The 23745-nt window shown below is 42.1% G+C and overlaps 1 protein-coding gene across 1 annotated transcript in view; it reads right to left on the bottom strand.

The window, feature by feature from the left end:
• The window catches only part of TRIO (trio Rho guanine nucleotide exchange factor), a 335145-nt gene that overhangs the window by 142755 nt on the left and 168645 nt on the right, over positions 1-23745 (bottom strand). The window contains exons 10-11 of the mRNA XM_063086904.1: positions 20568-20690; positions 10929-11120 (exon numbers count right to left, since the gene is read on the bottom strand). Of these exons, the coding sequence (XP_062942974.1) occupies positions 10929-11120; positions 20568-20690 (315 nt within the window). The remainder of the gene's footprint in view (positions 1-10928; positions 11121-20567; positions 20691-23745) is intronic.

Below are 23745 nucleotides of genomic sequence, written 5' to 3'. Positions count from 1 at the left end.
ACATCAGGAATTTCCAATTTTCTCTCCAATCCCCAACATCCCTGAAGGATAAGACTCACTCTCATCAGCGACAGCTGCTACCTGGAAATGTCAAGTTTGGGAAAAGCTCCTTCTCAGTCCTGGGTCATTTGAAGAATGGCCAGTGTCTCCCTGAAATAGTTTGCAATTGGTCAAAGTGTAATTCCTCTTTGCCATGATCAATCTTCAATTCTCTGAATACAGTGCACATGTTCCCGCAGCCTGCCGGCCTTTTCCCTGGGCTAACGTTTTATTCCTTGAACTCTGCTGGCACAGCATGACCTGGAGCGCTTCTGACACCAGATCACTCTCCTGGGAACACTCTCTCCTTTTAAAGTGTGGGCTGGAGAACTGAACGTAATACCTATGTGATATAAACAGCAGCCAGAGAGCAGGACTGTTTCCCCTAGTCACCACTCCATTCTTTCCTTAATTACAGCTGAATGAGTTACTTGGGGGCATGACTTACTGAGAACTCTGCCGATTAACATATGTAAGGTCATTTCTTCATTAAACACATGCTCACTGCCTATGTGATCCTTATGCTGTTCAATTCAAGACAGACTCCTACACTAAAACCTATGAATGAAATTTTTGTGATTGATTTTGACTTATTTCTGTTGAGATCTGTTGGGATTCTATTCTACTTCTATCATCTGACATATCTGACAGACCCACACCTAGACTTTGATATGCATGCCTTCCACACCAATCCAATCAGTCACAGACTTTCTGCATGACGACAGGATCTGCAACAGCCCTGCTGACATCATCCACTAACCAACCCTGCACTGACAGTCTCACTTGCAAGGGTTTTAATGCAGCAACAATTATTTCTGTGATGGCACCAAGTCTATCCTTGCTTTGTGGCAATTTGCTCATGTTTAAGGTAAACAGCTCTGAACACAACAAAGTTTCAGGATGCCTGAATTCAGATGTGCAATCTCTCCAGATGTCACATATGAACATGAAAGTTCTGAATAGGTTAGGTGGGGTCAGTTCAAAGACATGACTGCAAAGTCATCTCCCCTACAGAAGGTGATACTAAGGGATTTTACCAGTCTGTCCTGCTGGGCCCAAGGTCCACCTGAGTGAGATGACTAGTCTCTAGTCTCCCATCACTGCCTTTGCCAGCACGTCTGATCTGACTGTGGCCTGGACTGGAAGGCACTTCCTCACTCACGTGGCAGGCATGAGCAATGTCTACCCATCAGCAGTGCTTTCTTCCTGGCATCCTCTACTTGGACATCAGTATGGGAAGGTGAGTCCTGGTCTTGTGATGACACCCTCAATTTCTTTTCTTTTCTTTTTTTTTAACAGCCATTTGACAGTCCAGTTCTACTAATTGTACTAACAGATCGTCTAAAATTAAATATTGAAAGACCTGTTCAGGTGCCCATCCACTAATTCCACTAAATGTCCTTTATCAAGCCAGAAACCTAGTTAAGAATGAAATAAAGTTAGCGTGCTGTAACTTGTTCATTTGCTTGTTCCTTTACCGGTGATTTAAAAACTGTCTTCTCTAGAACTCTGCCTAGGATGACCCTCAACCTGAGGAATGCATGAAATCTACCTTCATAAGAAAGCACAGATGCATTTTCATCCTTTGGCGTCTCTTCCCTTTCCCACAGTCCCTTTAAGATCGATACACCAATTTGGTTATCTAATTATCAATTTCTCTCCATACCCAGGGATCTAATTTGTCCTGGAACAGAGTCTTGAACTCATTCAGATGAAGTAAATCTTTTCCCATAAAACCTTCACCCATTTTTGGTCTTCAGCATTTTCTAGCCTATTTCTAGCCTGTGTGAAGAGTGGCCTCCCTGAGAACAAGCAGCAAAGTGAGGTTGTTGAAGTCTGCTTTCTACCGGCATCCAACACTGTCATCCATCCCAAGCGGAAAACCCAAGCCTTCTGTGATCTCCCGGTCCTGCATTCTGTGCTTTAAAAAAAGGAAGCGAAAACAAACAAATGATACAAAACCAAAAAAGCTTTATCAGTCCCTACAAGCCTAGTTTATGTGGAGCTTTTATGCTGTCCTGGCAAAACTCTAGTTATTACACTGCTGATTATCTCTCTACCTAGTCAATACGAACAATACCGATCAGTATAAACGATACGTGTCAAAAATACGTATGGATGGTTTACTACTTCTCTCAATGAACCAAAGACCTGTCGTGATTCTTTGAAAATGAAATATTTAGTTTATGAAGCTGAGTATCAAAATAAGAAATTAATAATACTAAAATGTTCTTTAAAAAGAAATTTAACAAATAAATGAGACTACACATGTACATCCATTTTCAGCTGGGTATTTTAAGACTGGTGCCACTGCATTTCCAGACCTTGTGTTCAAGTGCCTCACCTTTATATCACATCAGTCAAGTCCTAGCTACAAACAGTAACTGAAGCAGACATGTACAACTGTCCACTTAGAGGTGACCCTTCAACAAGAAAGTATAAAATTTGGAGTCAGTACATGGTCTTATACTTTCAATCCCTACTGCAACGAGTTACGAGGATAAAATATTGCTAATTCATTCATTCATAATCATCTACTAAATGACTATTATGTGTCAGGTACGTTAGAGATCCATATGATTTTCTACAACTACTAATTTCTTTGTTGGCATAAAAATTTTCTCTACTTGAAAATATTGTTAATATCCCATATTAACAAATAGCAAATTCATGAATTTAAACCACAGTTTTAAACCATTCTAAGGAAAAAAAATTAAGGGCTCACTTGGGAGAGTGCGGTGCTGATAACACCAAGGCCACGGGTTCGGATCCCTATATAGGGATGGCCGGTTAGCTCACTTGAGAGAGCATGGCGCTGACAACACCAAGTCAAGGGTTAAGATCCCCTTACCGGTCATCTTTTTTTTTTTTTTAAAAGGGAGAGTTTCATGCTGATAAGGAAAAAAATTGATGTTTTATATAAATTATTCTGACAAAGAACTTTCCTTTTAAATAATATCATAACATCATTCTTTTCCCACTGGCTAACACAAATATTTTATACATATTTATTTGGTGAAAAAAGTCATTTATTTTGAAGCTTTTGCTGGAGTCAAAAGTATTTAGTGACATATGCAAAATAATTTATGCTAATATGAATGGAACCATGAGTAAGGATTCTAACAGCCTATTCTGCTCTGAGGCACTGAAGCTAGAGACAGAACTGAGTTGTGTATATCCCACAAAAGGCTTTCAGTTTTGGTGCTAAGAACATGAGCAGAGTGAGGTGATTACTCTAGGGAAGGGCACCAGAAATAGATGAAGTGATTCTTGTTGATCAAAGATTAATGAGGTAGAGACCAGATTATACTTATGTATTTATTTCTTTGCTTCTTACTTTAAAATCTGAATTATTTTGTCTATTTTGAGGAAGTTACGATAGGGATGGGGAGGAAAGAAAGAAACATTTATTAGCAGCTACTATAAGAAATGCACTATCAAGTGCTTTACATATGTAATTTCCTTTGTCTCAGACTCCTTAGAGATATTATTATTCCTATTTCATAGCTGAAGAAGCTGAGGCATTGCAGGGTAACTTTCCCCCGATCACTCAGCCAGTTAACAGGATATGTCATACTATAATATACTTTCTCAATTATTTTAATAAAGGTTACACTTTTACAGTAAGAAGCATAAGTGGCTATTCCCACCTATGGGAAGACCATCTATTTTTTTTTTAACCAGTATGCCAAACCAGATCCCAACGTCTCCATAAAGACACCACGCTCCACCAGCAGGGAGCAACCAGTGCCCAACTGAAAGCTAATGCTCGATCACACAGGAACTGGTGGTGCAGTAGGTGGTTCCAGGCTGCGGGTTCCCTCTTGCTTTCACAGGCTTAAGGCCATTTAATTGCTTGTTTGTACCTACATCGGGTAAATAAAATTTTAAAAATCAAATGTTTAAGAGCGTGTTTTTAGAGAACTTAATGCACTAAGGAATGCAGCTAAGGAATTTAATGTTAAACATAAATTATTGAGATTTGATCATATGTTAAACTTTCTACCCTAAAATATCATGTGTTGGATCTTAATCTTTCCCACTGATAAATTTATCAAAGCAATCCTGAACATCTGCGATGTTAAAAGCTGGAGATCACTCATCCATTTCTGGTGGTCATGTAACATGGTACACCCATTCTGGAAAGCAGTTTCTTTTAAAACAAACAGGTTGGCAGTTTCTATTACCAAGGGACTCAGCAATTGTACTCTGGGGCATTTATCCCAGAGAAATAAAAACTTACGTTCACGCAAAAATCCATCCATGATTGTTCAAAGCTTTTCTTTTCGTAATGGCCAAAAACTGAATATAACTCAAATGTCTTTCAATGGATGAATGGTAAACAAACTGAAATAGATCCATATCAAGAAATGCTACTCAGAAGTAAAGAACTACTGATACATGCAAGAATGTGGATGTATTGCAAGAGAATCACGCTGATTAAAAAAAGCCAGTCTCAAGAAATTACATATCGTATGACTACATTTATGTAACACCTTTGAAATAACAAAACAATAGAGATGGAGAACACCATGTTAGTGGCTGCTAGGGGTTAGGATGGGGTAGGAGTTGGATGTGGCTACAAGGGGCAGCCCGAGGAGGCTCTTTGATGGTACCACATTCTGTGTGATTCTGTATGTCGAAATTGGTGGCAGTTACATGAATCTACATGTGATAAAACTGCATAGAACTAAATACACGCACACACCAGGGCATAAATACCTGGTGAAACGTGAGTCAGCTCTGCAGGTTATAGCAAGGTCAGTTTCCTGATTTGACAGGAATAGTGGTTATGCGAGATGTTACTGCTGGGCAGGGCTAGGGGAAGGCGCATGGCACCTCCTTGTCCATTTCTTTCTTTCTTTCTTTTTTTTTTGCAATTTTCTGTGAATCTATTATTACTTCAAAATAAAAAGTTTTAAAAAACGCTGAGAAACATGAGGGTTCTTCAAAAAGTTCATGGAAAAACGGAATTAAAAGGTACTACAAATCTTTCCACAAACGTTTTGAAGACCCCTAGCAGTTTTAAAGATACGACATTATCTTTTTGATAAGGTATATATGTGTGGGGGAAATCAAAATGAAGGAAACAAAAAAGCAAGTCATTTTAGAAAATATAGATGGATGGTTCATCAGCAAAAATAATAATGGGAAGGCCAAGAGAAAAGGCATGGAGGTCAGGAACCAAATTTTAGAGACCTTCGCCCAGAAGATGTAAGGGATCTGGAAGAATCAAATGCTCAGGAGAGGTGGGGATAACCCAGATGGCAGCTGCTCTGTTCTGTGGCCTTTAGATGGTAGTTGCCATGCACAGCACAGTGAGGACTTCTCTCGGGAAGCCCCAGAGGAGGAAGGGAGGCCTCTGTGAATGGGTTGGCATCAGAACCACTGGTAATCAGAGAATCCAATGGAGGGCAGCCGGTCTATAGGGTGAGCACTGTGTACCTTAGTTTTCTTGTTTGAGTTTAACCACAAGATGCCCGATGGGTACCCCAGCTCCACAAGGGAAAGAAGAGAAAAGAAGTCTGGGCCATTTAAGCAGTGGCTGCTTGAGAAAGCACTGGTTGTGTGTTCAACATACTCCAGGGCAGACTCGGGAGACCTGAGGACTAGAGGAGAGGCAGCTCAGAGAGCTCCTGCTCCTGACCTCGTGCAAGGAACCTCCCGGCTCTATCCCCACTTGCCCCTCAGAAGCTGAGCGCAGGCCTGAGCATAAAGAAAGAAGTCTGCATGCTCAACTGCTAGGCAGCAAAACGAAGCCAGACTGGTATGCTGCTGCAAGAAAGTCTCCAGGTGGTTGAGACGCCTTTCTTTCTGGATAAAATTAAATTCTGGATAAAATGAAAGGTTCCTCTTTTCCCAGGCATTACTCAAAACAACAACAGGTGCCACTTCAGTGTGCAAGTTGCAGAAGCAGAACCAAGAGGCTTCTTTACTTAACCCAGCAAGAATCACAGTCTGATTCAAATGAGAATGATCCTTCCTGGGAAACTGTGTGGTTGCTCAGAACAAAAACCAATGCCTGGCCCCTGAATCAATTCCAGAAACAAACTGCTCAAAAGCTCAATGTCACCACCTGGTTGCCTCAAATAACCCACAAGATTCAAAAACAAGTATCAATTTACTCAGGACCTAATTCTGAGATTGAAATTAAATGAGTATGAATGGGTGAAAAAAGGTACGCTTTTGCTATATTTGAAAATGGAAATATCATTCAATCATTAAATACATCATTAAATCTCAGAATGACATGCTAGAAATAGACATCATTTATTTCACAAACATACATGGAGCATCTGCCAAGCCTGGGAGGCAGGCTAACCAGTGGGAACAAACAAGTGAGTGGGACACGCTCCTGGCCTTCAAGCAACTTAAAGTCCACCAGGAGAAACAAATAAACAGATGTCTAAAATGTGTGCTACACACAAAAGCAGAAGTGTGTTGTTTTTCTGGTCATTCACTTTGGTATTACATCCTTATACATTACGGTTGGCTTGGGAGACACTTTGGAATGAATGAGTGAAAAGAGGGAGTGAATGAACAAATAAACAGTGAAGAAATACATTTGAAAAGAAAGGTGGACAGTTAACAAAGGACAAATACTGGGAGAATTATAATCAGAACTGATGTGAATAAATGCTAACAGTAATAGGGGAATCGCGAGACTGAGAGGTGGAGGACAAAAAGTAGGAGGATAAAAATCCTCCCCAAACAAAACCCAAAGTTATGTTGGACCAATCAACATTCCTTTCAAATAGTCAAAAATATTAAAAAAACAAAAACAAAAAACCAGGACAAAACACCAGTCTTCAAGCCTTCTGAAAGGGGGGTAAGCATCTCATGATTTCTTTTAGAGCAAGCTGGCTCCCGGAATGCTTCTAAACCTGGGTTTGAGGGGGACACTGAGGCTGAAATCTCTATCAACCACCAGCTGGCATCCAAACTGGAGGTACAGAATATCTGTCCTCTATGTGAAAATATGTCATTTCTCTCTTTTCAGGAGTAAGTGAGGTACGATACAGACCAGAGGTCTCAGTTTACAGAGTCTAAGTGCTTGATCTTCAACAAGACTCCCAACAACTAACCTTTCAGGTGGGATTCTTAAAGACATTCCTAAGCTAACACTGAGCAGGTATCACCCTTACCTGTCACCTTTTTAAAGAGAGTTGATATTAGATCACCCTTGTATACTTGCTGATCAGAGAACCAGAAATTTACTGCCAAAAGAGATGGCGACAACTATGCTCTGGATAAAGTGAGAAAAAGAACCACTGTGGAACACGTGGCTAGGACGAAGGTTAACTTCTGTGTCAGGAGAGCCTTTGACAGGTAACTTCCAAAAAGCTTCATGAATTTGCCTAAATAAAAAAGACAAGCTACCTTTCCTATCTTCCTCTATGTAATTTTAAATTGTATGATATGCTTGAGTAGAACTGATTCAAATAATGTATATCTTTTAGCAATTTTCATTCATCTGGTTATGTTAGTACATTTAGTGATTTTATGCAAACACCTATTGAACTGGCATGATTTCCTCCTGTTGGCCCTTGTCTCACTTTAATTTTGTTTTAAACTAATTAAACGTGTTCTAAACTTACCTGAGTTTTCATTCAATATCAAGTTTCAAAACACTGAAGAAACCATTCTTTTCTATGTAAACCTGGGGGTTTACACTCCTGGGGGTTTCAGAGCACTTGTGCAGCACAAAGAAAGGAAAATGAGGAAAATCTGTGGATGATCAGGAAAATAGAAATCTACCAAGAAAATGGCTGGGGCTAAAAATGAAGTCCAAGCACATTGAGGGGAAAAGCCAGGAAGCATTCTCAGACTATGGGCCAGCTTCCCTGAATGGCCGTAATCCCCCAGGCACATGTGTGTACTGCTATGCACTCCCCCACTGGCCACCAAATCCCTCCCCGGTCCCATGTCACTTGAGTCACGCACGTTTAAGAGGAAGTAAATGAGGGTAAACGTGCCAGTTTCTCTGTGACCGTGTTGACTTTTCACAGAAAAAGAAAAGAATGAATGCACTGAAAATTCCCCGTTTGTGAAAATGAACCACTTAACCTTTACAACAGATTTAAGGTTTCTGTAGTCTACAAACTCATACATGCTAGAGGATCCTATAGTGTAGGTCAATGAAAACAAAAGGTATTTTCACTTTTAAGTAACTTTCAACCCTAGTGACAATACAGACTCCATGGTCTGCTAACTAGAATGCTTTCATTATAAAATTTTTCCTTAAAAATGCTGCTCATGTTACAAAAACCAACGAACCCAAACTGTCTCTGGAGCTTTTGTGAAACACTCTCCCCTCCAGATTTTCTTTAGTGTCTCTTTTTTGAAAACTATGCCGTAGTTGAAAAGATGATCTAAATCATAAATGCTTCTTCATGGAAAGAGTCTTCTGTGCTACAAGGGAGTTAAATCCTTACCTGAGACTGATAAGCTGCTAAATCTCACCAGGCAGGTGGCACAGACAAATACCTACAGGCTGCCATCACCTGGCTCTTGAGTGAGCTGCAGGTGGGAGGCCTGCTGCCTCCACCCCTTCCTCAATCCAGTCTGTGAGCCACTGCCCAGCTGGCTGCCATCCCTGCCTCTCCCATGGCATCGAAGACTCCAGGGCAATGGCGCCCCCTGTGGCCCAAATAAGGAACCCATGGCCCAGACATCCCCACCCAGTGCCCTTCCTCTCAGGCGAGTCCAGGCTGCTCAGTGCTCCTGGTCTGTCTTCTGTCTATGTCACTGCTTAATGAATAAGGCACAATCTGTTTTTTGTTTTGTTTTGCTGTGGCTGGGCAGTATGGGGATTGGAACCCTTGACCTTGGTGTTATCAGCACCACAATCTAAGCAAATGAGCTAACTGGCCGGCCCCACAATCTGCTTTTGTACACAGATCACCTTTAACCTTCTTGCTTCCTTTCTCAGCTGGGATGTGAAATGCATAAGACAAACAGAGTAACACACCATCACAATGCAACCTGACAAGTGCTCTACAGGTGCAAGTAGAGAGAACTCTAGACAGCATACGGAAGCGCAGCTAACTCTGTCTGGGGAACAGAAGGCAGGCAGCTCAGTCCAGACTCAAGGTGTCACAGGGTTGCCGTGATGAGGGGGACCCTGGAAGAGGAGGACACAGCACAAGACGGGCTGTAAGGAAAAGTAGGCCTCATCATGAGGATGTGGAGGTGTTCTCCAGATACAAGCAGAATCACTGACGGTTTGAAAGCAGGGGTGTGACCTAATCAGAGTTATATTTCAGAGCAATTGGTGGCAGTTCTGCAGAGAGGCTGGGGGAGCAGGGAGTGATTGCAGCTCCATGAGACGAGTGAGGAACACACTATGATACAGGCACCCAGCACTCGGAAGAACATGGAAGAACGTCCACTTAACATGTCTCCTTGGAAAAACAGTCTTGGTGTAAATATTTTCAAAGTTTTATTTAGTGATGGCAATTATTAAGAGCAAGGAAAGAAGCCGGATGTGTGGGCTTTCTACTGTGATGACCGTCTCAGGCCCACAAGGTGCCAGCCCCTCTGCAGAAAGGAATGGCTGACAGGACAGAGTGGGCCGGCCACCAGCCCAAGTGAGCTGCAGGGTGAATGCCTGGGGTCTCAACACTTTGCTAAATACTCTCCCTCCATCCTCTTCAGGAGTTCACAGAGTTTCAGAGGGAAAGGAGCATAGTTTTCCTGTAGTCCAAACATTCACATTACAAATGACCTAACTCCAGACTAACTGCCCAGAACCCCAGAACCTGTAGTGAAGTTCCTTTCCTTTAAGTGTATTTATTGGTCCTCGACCTCTGATGTCTTTAAACAAGGCAGGCAGACCTCGCCCTCTCCCGTATTGCTCCCAGTTGTCTTACTCTTCCCAGATCCTTCTTCCTAGCCTATTACCAAAAGCTTCTATGTGCTTAATCTCAAATTACCCAAAAGGGCCCCTTTATACATTTTCAGTTTATAAAGAGCTATATTATAATCCTTTGTGAAGTAGAGAATTTTTTTCCTTAGACAGAAAGAAGACACAGTAAGTTGACATCCTTACTTAACTTGTAGTCACCCTGAAAACCTTAATTTTTTTATTATAAATCCTTTTAAATCAAAAGTTACATAATAGCTTCTTTTATATAACTTTATATGATTTCTACCAAGGATAACATATTATATATATATATATACACACACACACAAGGTATAATTAGTAAGTACCTACCTATCTTTCACACACCAAATAACATTATCTCTAACCATGAGGTAAGTTTATTAATAAGAGCATACCTATAATAGCATTAGTATTATTTACACCATGTTGGCTTTAGTACACTTAAATTCAATACCATGTATACTTAAATTCAGTAGTATGTAATATTCACCTTTATTAGTATCTGAGAGTAGTCTGATGAAAACAGAAGGCAATCATGACTTTAGCCATGTGATGGGCTAACACAGAAAGGAAACCCAATAGCTCTGACTACAACATGCAGGTGCTCTATTTATGCTAAATGGACATGATCTGTCTCTAAAGTTGAACAGCTATTTATGCTAAATGGACATGATCTGTTTCCAAAGTTGAATGGATCTCATTCAGTTTCCTGTTTTCCCTGCTTGCATCCAGGTCCACACCTCTCCCCTGCTCTCCTAACCCTCCCAGGTCCTCTCCTTACAGACATCCCCAGCAAAGGCAAGCATACACTCATGCGAGGCTAAGGCCAACTTGAGAAGTCCAGCTCCAACCCCGTCCATGCAGACGCACTCAGTACTGATGGGCTCACAACTTACCACCTTTGGTCCACTTTTCCACATTTCCACCAAATTCAAATTCTTCCATGGAGTTCACAGACCCTTTCAGACATGGATTATATTTTTGTCTCCCAATGCCTCACCTCCTTTACATGGGTGTGAAAGGACACTGACATGTCCAGTAAGATCTTTCGCTGCTCAACACGGCGAACAAAATCTTGTATCCGGTCTTCGAGCTGATGGGCAGCCTGATAAATCTCTTCTGGGTCACATTCTCCAGTCTGAGCCAACTGTTCTGCCGCTTCCAGTAACTTATCTGCGTTCGTATAAGTGTTCTGCACAAGAGAGCATCCGGAGAAACAGCAGGTGAATAAAAAGCCAGCCAGCTAGGCTGGGAGACATAGCATACAGCAACCCAGAGCCAATTTGAGATAGTTCTGATCATTTACATAAATCAAACAGAAAAAATATGATGGGGAGAGAGATTTGAAGAGTTCTCTACATCTTCATCAGCAGCCTTTCCCAATATCGTTTTAGACTGCTAAACTCTGAACCTCGTGGCAAAGCCCTTGCATCTAACGCAGCAACGGGTGTCTGCAGGCAGTAGCTGGCTGTCTCATGACTCAGAAAGAGCTTTCAGAGTTTTGCCAGGAGACAGCCTATAGCCACAAAGGCCTGCTTCACTTTTTCTCCCATTTTATGACAGAGTGGAGAGTTCTAGTTCTTTGTCTTTCAGTATGATATACTGCTTCCTGATAACTCCTAAAGTGCAAGTTAAATGTTCAGTTCCAAACCAGCGTAAGCTGTCCCTTTCACACATTTCTACTTACTAGCAATTCTATACTAATCTTTTTTCTACTTATGGGTACACTTTTTTTTGAGAAAAGAAAAATAATAATCATAATTACTAAAAAGTAGTCAGAGTTTTAAAAAGCTGAAAGTTAAGTGTAAACGTGTGTCTAAAATATGCTGAAAATTACTCTATTTTAATTCTTGATAAATCCGAAGCTGCAAATGGGTTCCTCAAATAAGCAGGTAAGCCAGAGCCCTGATGCTGTTAGAGGAAACTGCTAGTGAAGGGCTCGCTGGCGGGGATGGGGGTGGCTGAGATAGGCTGGAGGACTCCAGTGCAGCAAAGGAACAGAAATAAGTTCTTCTGAGAAGGCCCAGAAAGTCAGCTTGTGGTTCCCCTTGAGAAGTCAGTTAAGCCCTTTACTTTCCTCCGATGATTGAGTGCTAAAGCTGAGCAGGGTAGGCGTCTCACGGGTAGGGGTGGGAGATGGCCCAGAGCGTGGGAAGGGAGTTACAAATACAGAAAAGGAGAACCCTTTAGCCAACCCTTGGCACTGGGTTGGAATTGAAGGTGTTGGTGTGAACATGTGGTTTTCAACAGACAGGTGTGCATGAGCACGTGTGGACACACACAGGCATGCACTCACATTCTCTCCTGCCCTCTGTCCACGGGGGTTGGGAGAGGGGGGCACAGCACCAGCCCCTCAGAAGCAAGCATGCTGACAGCAGCCTGTCGCTCTCCACACCCTTCCCTTCTAAAGGAACCAGGGCTCCTTGCAGAAAAGGCTGATTGTAAGGTTGAGGTGGGAAGACGTGTACACATGAGCCCATAACATCTTACTGTGTCCCACAACGAGGAAGTGCCCAAGAACAATGTGGACAGGCCAGGACACAGAGCAAGCCTGAGGAGGCTCCCGCTGGTCAACCAGCGACATTTGCGCATCAAAGTAAACAATGACAGCCACAGAGCATCACCTACTGAGTCATAAAACCATGAGCACAGACTGACATAACTAAATAACCAACACTGGATGAGGAAGAGGAAATCATGGAATTCCAAAGCACCTCCCCACGAAGTACTTGTTAACTACAGTGGAGGAAAGAACTACAGCAGAGAGGCCTGGCAGACACCACCTTCACCCAGGAATCAAAGTGAACATCGCATATAAGAGGACAAGTTAAAATCGTGCACCGCCTGATGAGATGCCACGAGAAGGACACAGCACCCCTCCCGTGACACCCCTGCTGAAGATGTATCACCTGAATCTAACCACAAGGAAACATCACACAGCCCCAAAGGGAGGTGCATTCTCCAAAACACAGGTCACAAAAGTCAAGGAAAGACCAAGGAACTGCTCCAGGCTCAAGGACACTAGGAGGTGAGACAACTAAATGCCACAAGGGATTCTGAATTAGATCTTGAGGGTCAGAAGGTGTCAACATTAGTTTCCTGGTTCAGATGGCAGTATAGTGGCTCTACAGGAGAATGTCTTTGCTTGGTGGGAAACAAACAGTAAATAAAGTATACGGTTTAGGGGAACAGTATATATATACATATATAAAACATATGTATACACACACACACATATACATATATACAGGACAGATGAAAAAACCTGCTTTCACCCGTGAAACGTCTCCTAACCGCCTTCTGGGACTATCGCCTCCAGGCCTGCCCCCCGTGGAGTTCTGCACGCACTCTGCCCTTGAAGGAGCTCCAAGCAACAGGGGCTACACCTGGAGGTAACTCTTCCAGAGATGATGGGTTATGGAGATACCTGCTACCCACCACTGGTCTCCCCTCTTGGAGCCACAGTCTGCACCGCGACAGGCACAAGGAGGCCTCAGAGCTGAATGACGCTAACAGGGCAGCACGCTGTACACACAACACCGAGAGCTGCAGACACGTGGTTTCTGAAGAGCTGAATCCTGTTTTCATGTTGACCATCACTACAGCTTTGAAGTCCTCTCATGTTTGATAAGTGGATCTTCACATGACAGTGCCTGCCAACAGCTAAGCATTACATTTCTGAAAGCTTTCCCACATCTCTGCCAGCAGGTCAAGACATTAAGAAAACAAGTGTACCAAAGGAACAAGTTTATTTATGAATGATCTGGGACACTATGTGGCAGTCATCTTCCCACTTCTCATCTTAGACTGGAAGAAAACGAGGCAGCACAGACGGGACCAGGCTTCCCTCAGCACAGCACCCATGTCTCTCGACCTTCAGCCAGGACTTCCCAGGAACAGGACCGTCCCTAGATTCTTTTGCAATGGAAAAACAGAAATTTCCTTGGGCTGATATTAAACCATACTGATCATAAATGCTAAGATCGGCCCTATGATGTGGGTACTATTTCATTCCCACTTCACAGGTGAGGAAACTGAGGCACAGAGAGTGAGGTAACTTGACCAAGTCAGTCAGCAGAGCTGGGCCTGTTCAGACAACCAATGCCTGGGCCAGAGGTTCCTCTTACAAAGGGAAATGCAGTCACTCAACTCATGGGGGAGGGTGTCAGGTAAGAGAGCAAGTCTCAGGGTCTGGAGAGGGTGGCCTCCTCCTCTCCTCTCCTCTCCTTCTGTGCTGTCTCCTAGGGCCTCTCTCTGGCCCATTTCCTTACCTGTGGGGTGAGGGTCCTCCTGCCATGAGGATTAATGGACACAATGTAAGGGCCGGGCCAGGGTGGGGGCTGAACTAGTTTCCCCTTTTTCTTGAGAAGTAAATTAAGATTGCATAATTGGTGGGACTCAGGGAAACAGCAAGGGCCACTGTAAAGGGAACACAGGTCAGACCTTCCTCTTCCTACAATCTTGAGCTGCAGAGCCTGTTTCTTACCAAAGACGGCCAGAGGCTGTGTTTAGAATCCAGCAGAAAACACACACGGTTTTCTTGATCTCAGAACAGATAGGAGAGGAGGAAAGCAAGCCTCTCAAGGCCCGAATACTTCCGTTCCATTAGTTTTCTTTAAAAGACAACAAAAACTGCAAAATCTTCATAAAGAAAACTTCCAAGGTATTTTATTACTACAGAAATGTAATGAAAAAGAAGGAGGGGCCTGTACATCTATAGTATAAATTAAAAACCCCAGATAATTTAAATTATTATTTAAAAGGCACATAAATTCCTAGGGTATCTTTTTATCCATGAAGGGAAATCACAGTATACCAGGAGGGAAGCTCCCTCCCAAACTGCAACACATGCACAGGATGCAGAGGTAAAAGCTTCAGCTTTAGCTAAGGCATGAGAGAAGAAAAAAACACTAACAGCAGACCTAAGAAATACTGTATAGCCCATACTTAGGTTCAGCAAAATACTGACTACTAACTATTTCTGTTAGCGTTTTTACCAAAAACACCTTTTTTGGGGGGGCAGGGTGGGTGGGGGTTCAGTGAAGTTAAGGTGGGTCGGGGGTAAATACATGTACAACGTCATCTGGAGCTATTCCCGAATGTTGTTGGGTGGTCTGAAAACACAATGTCAGTATTTGCCAAAATATCTTGAGCATTTCAGTGATCTAAGTGTTCCTGGCAAGAGACTTGGCATTATGAGCACCTACTGAGAGTTGGGCTTTTTTTTTTTTTTTAAATATATTCTCATCACAGCAACCTGGTGAAGGTATATATTAGGTATCATTTTACAACTAGGGAAACTGAGGATCAGAGAGACTGAGTAAACTTGCCCATGGTCATTCAATCAGAAAGCAGTGGAGTCATATCAGTAAATTTTAGTTTTTTAATAAGGAAAATCAAAGCAGGTGAAAAGATTTGATACCTTGTAAATACACACTAGCCTAATGAAAATTCTGGACAGCAAATAATTTGTCCTGAATTCTCCACTATTAATTTATTTTAAAAGACTAAAAAATAACACTTATATAAAGAATTGAACTTACTGCAAAATGATAGCCTACAGTATATAAGCAAGACCCTATAGCTATAGCAAATCAGAAATTTAGAGCCTGCTAAAAATGTGGAAGCATCTATATGTCTGCATGTTATGGATACAACATACTCCTCACAAAAAGTGGGTGAGTTCAGCAGTGCTCAGGGAGTTACCCAGACTGCTTATCTTCTGAAATTCTAGAATGAACTTAAAGGCCTCCTGCTTCCTACATGACACATACTTTTATCCTGGAAGACAAGATAATTATGTGGCACATATGAGAAACTGTTGACAAAAATGGTTTCATGGAGAACAACTTTGTGACAAGTTATGTCTTTGAAAGGTAATTTGAATCCTCAGGGTAAGAAGAAAAGAGTGAAGGTAGTTTAAGCACTCCTAGAGCAGGTGCCTATGAAAGGTGCCATGCCAGAGATTTACTAATGATACTAAAGGTATCTTCTGTGCTCTCGAAACCAGCTTCTTCCTTGAACCAGAGTTTTCTGGGCTTTACTGGCTGTTGTAATCACAGCTTTTAAATCTAAAAAGGAACATTAACTTGGATACCTATTGAGGAGGTAAACAATCACTGTTAAAGAGCATCTTCCTTTTCAACAATCTTGCAAGAAGCTTCAGATGGAAAGAATTTTAAATTTCTTTTTTAATACTACTCTTGAAAATGAACTATACCATACACTGTAAATCTATTAGCATGAATTCATTCAGCAGGATAGATCTATTCATAATCATTGTAAAATAAATAAATAAATAAATAAAGGAATGAATCTTTGGATTAGTCACGAGGAGGTTCTTGGCGCTGCAGAATTGCGTGCAGAAAGGATCCAAGCACTTCCTGAGGTGGCTACAGCAGCATCTGACACAAATTCTGAAACCCGGGGCTCCTGCAGTGAGGTCGTGTGCCTGCATAAGCCACGCCAGGCTGTACAACTCGCTTCCACCCGGTAAACATGAGGTTCTTTTCAGGTTCCTCCTTCCCAGAAAACTAGAATTGTTCTATACAATAAGCCTATATTTAGCACATTTTCAGTGAATTCAACCATAAACTTTCACCACTTCCTTTTGCAATCTCTGTTATGTTACTTCATCACGCCACAACTCACAGTTTTAAATAAGGTGGCCATAAGAAAAATTTTATTAAGTTGCTAACTTAAGATCTCCAAACTAAAACCAATTGAGAATTAATTTTATGAAAGAACCTTCAAAACAGAACCCAAAGAAACAAACTAACCACCCTTAAAGTTAACTGTAAAAAGGAAATTCTTTGCTCTAAAATTTGTTTACCCTTGAGAATATGTTTCAGAAAATGAAATGTCTCCTTATTAAGCATTAAAGATCTCTCTGTTTCCATTTTTAAGATGTCTCCAAAGGCCACTCAGTCCCCCAAAACATATACATCTAAAATATGAACTTAGACACCTGTCATAAGCATTTCTACTGCAATCCGTTTTGACAGGAAGCAGGCAAATATGGGGGGGGGGGTGGGAGGGAAAGCTGGTGAAAGCACCCGCTGCAGGGGGCTCACTCCCCTGTGCAAAAGCAAGCACAGATGCCATTCTGTCCTCTGGGAAGAGAGAGAGCAATCAATGAATGAAGCTATAGATACAAAGAGCAACTTGGTAATTTGGGCATGAGACCGAGGCCACCGTTTGTCTAGACCGCGTCTACTGCACACAGTCTTAATGAAGCCAGGCTCCTCGGGGAGCCACCTAACTAACAGTCATGATCTCTCTTGCCTTAAAATGCTATGTTAAAAAATCCTGAGCAAGGTGGAGGGGCTAGGGAGAGAAGTCCACCACGCTTCTCCAGGTCTTGCACCCCCTCGCCCACCTTATTGCATTTCTTCTGAGGGCAGCTCCTCTCATACCTGGCAGTCCCTCTACCTAAAACACTTGATGGTGTAATTTTGAGGCAGAGCAAACTCCTGTAGAACCAGCCTGAAATGGTTCAGGGGTTGTTCTCTGTGACTGGTAACATCTGCATGCACGTGAGCTAGCGTGTACCAAATTCCAGAGCTCCAGGAGGCAGGACCACGTCTGTTCTGCTCTCTACTGACAACTTGGTGCCTGTCACACAACAGGTCAATGCATATCTGTGGGCTGAATGAATCATATATTTTCACTCTAAAGAGAGAGCAGGCGAATTACGTGAGCAGCTGGGTCCCAGTTCACGGTCAACAATAACAGACTGCTGAATGTTGACTCTAAGCAATGCAAACTGTAGTTTGTAGCTCCATCAGACAGACCCCAAAGCAGGACCGTGGGTGATGAGGAAGCACAGTAAAAGTGGCAGAGGATCTTCTGAAACCAACTGGTGCCTACATAATCTAGCAGAAGCATGCGACATTCTTCAAGAGAGGAGAGGGTCTATAAACATTTAGTGCTAGAACGAAAAGAACAGAGGGAGAAGCTGAAGATACTGGAAAGAGGCCACAACTGAAGGGCCCAGGTACAGCAGTGGGATTGGAAGGGAATACAGGTGACAGAAAAGGCTGAGACATGAACAGGCGAGAAAACACAGGTGCAGTCACATGTTAGGGTGGAGAGTCCAGGCCCACGCCTGAGGGTAGGCTGGCGAAGCAGAGAGGCCCAACAACAGGACAAACCAGTAGTCTGCATGTGGCTCCCCAGCCTGGGAAGGCCAGGTCCACACTCCAGCCTTGCAGGCCACATGGCCAGGCTGCCCAACAGTCCACCTATTGTCCCCATGCCTGCGCCTAACATGCTCTTCTTGTCACCAAGCTGAACTGTATTAACTTCCGTGTCTCGGCTTAGGTATCGAGTACAACCACAGAAAGCCCTCTGAGAGCCAGGCACGCCTACTCACGAGGGCGGGGTCTACAGCTACCTGTGGTGCCCACCCCTGCCGGGCAGAACATCTGACATAAGGTGGGTGATCATTTGAAAAACAAAGGTAGGGAAAGCAGGTGCAGTATTCACAAAGTGAGCAAAAGGTGTTTTATACTGAAGGTTTCCTTTCAGGCACAGTTCAGATTTGAGCGTCAGCACTTTCCATTTGAGGAAGATGGTCAGGCATCCCTTGGAATCCCAGACACAATGAACAAGAGACAATGAGGAAGAACTGGAACCTGGAGGAGCAGAGGACAAGCAACCACCTTCCTCCTAACCCAGGGTCCACAGCGCAAGGTGCTACTTGAACCCTCTACTTGCCCTCGCAACCTCAAGGCAGAAGCGTCTCCTGGAAGGGAAGCCTGCTCATCCTTGCTGCCCCCGAGAGCCTGTGCTGACAGCACTGACGACTGTCTTAGACATGAGGAAGTAAGTTTACCAGGAGGTTAGACCTAGGGGGTACTTCTTTAATATAGAATGGAAGGAAGCATAGGGATTGGAGGTCAAGTGGGGTGGTGGACACACAGAAAATTCAATGGACTGTCATCCTTCACACTAGAAATACTCGAGAAGGTGTGAGGACAAGGTGAGGCAGCCCAGTCTACAATCACGTGAAAATTGTGCCATTCGAGGCAAAAGCCTTGATTTCCAGAGCCCGGTTGTTCGTAGTTCTGCCTCTTATACTCCTTGGTGCCTTAAGTCTTTACTCAAATGCTCCAAATCTCATGTCCACCCTCGAACTGCAGTAATTAGAGCGGTAGCTTATCTTATGAGAAAAATAAAGGGGAGAGAAGAGCACATTTTCCACATTTCTTCTGTTACAAGAAGGTAAAATATTTTCCAGCAAGAGAAACTAGGGAGACCTCATGTAACATGGACAAGAGAAAGGCTCCCAAATGCATACAGTGTGGGGCAAGGCTGCGGAACACGTGGTCTTTTCTTACCTGTTTCTCAAGATCAATAAAGCGGGAAGGTTTCAACTGTTGTTTTTACCTTATGTAGGAAGACATGTAAAGAAGGTATCTTTTTAAAGGCATTTTCATAGAATAGTTTGTTTGTTATCCCATAATACTACTACATATTTTAGTTCCTGCCTAGTGTATAATTAAAACCCTTTATTTGTCCTGTACAAGGTACTGACTTACCTTGTACAGGACAAGTACAGTGTACTGAATGGCTCCCAAAGTCATTGACACTTAATCCCTACCATAACAGTCTCCCCCCCCCCACCCCACCCCCATTCTCACCATGTGACACCCTGCACTGCTGTAGAGTCATCTCACCAGACGTATTCCCTGGACTGTGGACTTCCCAGACTCCATTCCACTGTCTTTTGGAAATCTATGATTACTAATGAGAAGTTGCTGTCTAACAGTCATTATTCTCACCTGTGTCATTTTGTTATTTCTCTTCCTGTTTTTAAGACTTTGATGTTCCTCAGTTTTATCAAAATCTGAGTTTGGAATTGTCGTACTTAGATGACTTTAAAACAACTTGCCCCTTGCTCCTTATAACCTCCATTTATATATGTCACATGTTTTATTTATACGTGTATATATACATATTTGTATATGCCACATTATTATACTCTCTCTCTTCTTCACTCTTCTTTCTCTAAAAAAATCCCAACAAAATGAGAGGCACATTTACAAAACAATAAGCTGTGAGAAGGAACCAGCTGTGTGCTTTACATAATGCTGCCAAACTTGCTCTTACCCTCACTTCCTCTCCAAGAGCCACTACTGGGACTATTTTTCAGATCTGAAAGTTAACTTTAGAGAGAGGTTAAGTGACTTGTCCAAAGTCACATACCCTGTGAACGTTATAGTTAAGGCTCAAACTCTACAAATCCCATGCTCCAAACACATTAGACTCCTGGCTCCTGTTTCCTAAGTAACATGACAAGAAATTCTGGGACCATTATTATAGAAATACAAGAGGGACTGTTATTCTCCAATTATAAACAGAAATTTCACAAACTAGTCAATAACATTGGTACAATAAAAATGACAAAAACATCCAAGATACATTTCTATTTCAAGACCATCACATTTTACAGAAGGGTCAATGGACTAAATCATGTTTCTGCCTAGGCATAACAACTGCACTCTGACATCTGAGCATTTACCTCATCTGAATCACCGCAAACACATCTAAGTTATCTCAAATACAGTTAAAGCTGTAATTCAAACCCAACCGCACACATATTTACGGGAGAAAATAATGAAAGCCATTGTTTTACCTGTGCTACTTCTTCAAAATCTTCATGACGTTTCTGCAAAGCTCGGGCCCGATGAAGAGACTTCCCCACTCCTGTATGTTTGCTCAGAAATGCTTCTCCATGGTTCTCGATCCAGTCCAGCACCTACAACAAAATACAGATACATACTTCATAAAACAGTGTCCTGCCTTGTTCAATATTAAGGGCTAACCAACGAAGACATATTCTGTTGTCAAAACTCTATAAGAAACAAGAAGCAAATGAGAAAAAAAATTTAGAAGTTGTAATTGGATACTAATTTAACACAACTTGATAATCACAATCTGATAATTACATCAGCTTTCCCACCAGGATTTTAATCAGCTCTAACATTAGAAGTATAAATCTTTCTATGTAGAAGCGTTACATGCAGTAAGGATTAAATTATACCTCACCTCATTTTATGCATGACTGAGCCACAGACCTGACTGGGTTTTGTATAGGATAGTAATTATTAACCCACAAAGGACCAGTTTAACTTAACATTTTTATAAGGTTCAAAGCTACATAACTCAGGCAATTTAACTACAGAGTTATGTCTTCTTTAGAAGACTGAAAACACGTAAGTAAAACCTAAGAACACAAAACACATGCCTCAGTCCTCGTCTTTGAGGATAATTTATTCTATAAACTCAGATGTTGCAAAAGATAAGCACTCCATGAATTCAATTACTTAAAAGGTGTCACTAGTTGAAATCTACTACACTGAAGAAAAAGAGTAAAAGCAAACAGTGCAATCTGATGTTTTAAAGTTCATAGTTGGGAATGAGTTCTTGTACTTAAGAAACTGCCAATCTGACACTATTTAACAAAACATTTACAGGACATCAAACGCACACTTTGTCTCTCTGACGGAGAGAAGATAACTAGCTAAAAACTAAGTCAATGATGTCTTTAAAGTTTTAAAAACTAAAAACTTTAGTAAAAGATTTTAACTATTTAAATACATTTGTTAATATGCTGCTAAAGTACTGCAGGCTCACTCGTACTTTACCTGTTTGTAACTATGATACTATCTTAGTCTGTTCAGGCTGCTTTAACAAAATACCTTAGACTGGTAAACCATAAACAAAGGAAATTTACTGCTCACAGCTCTGGAGTCCGGGAAGTCCAAGATCAAGGCACCAAGATTCCACGTCTGGTGAGGGCTCATACCTCACAGATGATGTCTTCTATGTGACCTCACATGGCAAAAGGGCAAACCAGCTCCCTCAGGCCTCTTTTACAAGGGCATGATTCCCATTCATGAGGGTGGAACCCTCATGACCTTATCACTTCCCCAAAGCCCCCCCTCTTGATACCATCATACTGTGGATTATGTGTCAGTAGATGAATCTGGGGGGACACAAACATCCAGACCATAGCGGGGACCTAAGCATACAGATCAAAATGATCTTGGACTAAAGGACAAACGGGCACGCCAGCAAAGCCAGTGGTCCAGAGGGAAACCTGGAAGCAGACCAGCCCCAGTGCTCTGCTAGTGGCAAAATAAAAGGGGCTTCACTTGTGGTTCATGCTACGAAAAGGACTCCTGGCCCTTCATTAGCTTCTATAGGGAGGTCAGCTGTGCCAACAGATGTCTAGAAAAAAAGGGGTAGCTGGTAAGGGCAGGAGCCTGATTTGTTCTCCATTGCTCCAAACCAGTGACCTGCAAACCCGAGTGCCTGAGGGTCCTTTCTGCATAGGACTTAGCAAAGTTACTATTACGTGTAAATAAAATGGTTTGCAAACCTTAACAAACCTCTTGGGGTCCTCTGTGAAGAGGCTTGTAGAACTGGCAGAAGCTGAGATCAGCAATGTGGGTGGTGTGGGGTGGGGGGGTGGCTGAGTCGGGCAGTGGTGCTCAGGCCAGCAAAGCTACACATTTGCGTTATTCATTTCTGAACCTTTTTTTGTCAACATCTCCACTCTGCCTGTCACCTGGGGCACTCAATCAGAGTAATTCTAACTGGATCCATTTGTATTCTATCACCTCAGCCTAATCCGTCACCTAGCTCTCCTGGTTCTCCTTCGGAAAGTGATCCCATATCCACCCCTTCATTTCCAGCCCCCTGCACACACACACACAGGATCGGGCTGTGTGCTCCTGGCACGTTCCTTACCCTTTCTGAGCATCAGGTTCCTCACCTGATCAGTGGTGGTAATCATGGGGACTTCTGAGTATTCGATAATATCTATGTTAAGCATAAGTATACAGCACATGTGCCATCCCCACCCATAAACCAGAACCCATGGCAGGCTTCCCTCTGATTTTAAGCTCCTTGAAGGCATAGACTATAAATATTCCATTGCTTTCTAAATAGTGTACTTAGTACATCATTTTTCTTTCTTGAGATGAGAGAAAAAGACCTTTAAGGTAGTCTTACATTCACCACCTGACTTCACGGCAGATATAAAGCTACTGAGCTGTTTTTATGACAGTCTCTTTCTTAGTATATACTATACACAGGTCCCATTCTACTCCTACAGAAACATCTCGGTGATGTCAAGCCCTCTCAACCTCTAAGAACAGATACAGTTAATGGAATATATCTACGGGCATAAGGCCAATGCCATGCAGAAGACAAGTAGCAAATATTTTAAGCTTGCAAATAATTTAGAGGCATATGAGGGTACTTCAAAAAGTTTGTGGGAAAATAGAATTAAAATAATATGAATTATTATACGAACTTTTGGAAGACCCCACGTATAAGTCACACCTATGCTACAGTCCACCTGCCCATAAGATCTTCATAAAGGGGTAGGGAGACCTTTTTTTGTTTTTTACTGTATAGTATATTATGTATATTTCTCAACTGTAAAAAGAAAAATAAAGCTATCAGAAAGCAGAGAACCTGATGATTACCGGTAGCTTCACAGAGACTTGAAACAAGGGAACAATTTCAAAAAGTAAACATTATTTGCTAGAAAGAGCTGGAAAAAGCAAAATACAGTATTTTAAAAATAGTAAACATTTGTTTTTTAAGCATAAGAAAAGTATTCCAGAAGAATAAATTGGAAATAAAAGCTACTAAGAACCAACTGCTCAAGGTTATGATATTTATTAGTGGTTTCTTCAGATAGAAAGATAAATACTAGATGAAACTGATTTCTAATAAACATGAAAGTAATTCAAAGAAGAATGTAGAAATTCCAAGCACTTTATTAAAATAATAGTAGA

The sequence above is a fragment of the Cynocephalus volans genome, chromosome 2 (genome assembly GCF_027409185.1).
Source record: "Cynocephalus volans isolate mCynVol1 chromosome 2, mCynVol1.pri, whole genome shotgun sequence".
In the NCBI taxonomy this organism is placed as follows: Eukaryota; Metazoa; Chordata; class Mammalia; order Dermoptera; family Cynocephalidae; genus Cynocephalus; species Cynocephalus volans.
Note: the sequence above shows the minus strand (reverse complement) of the source record. Positions and strands in the feature narration are given on the sequence as shown.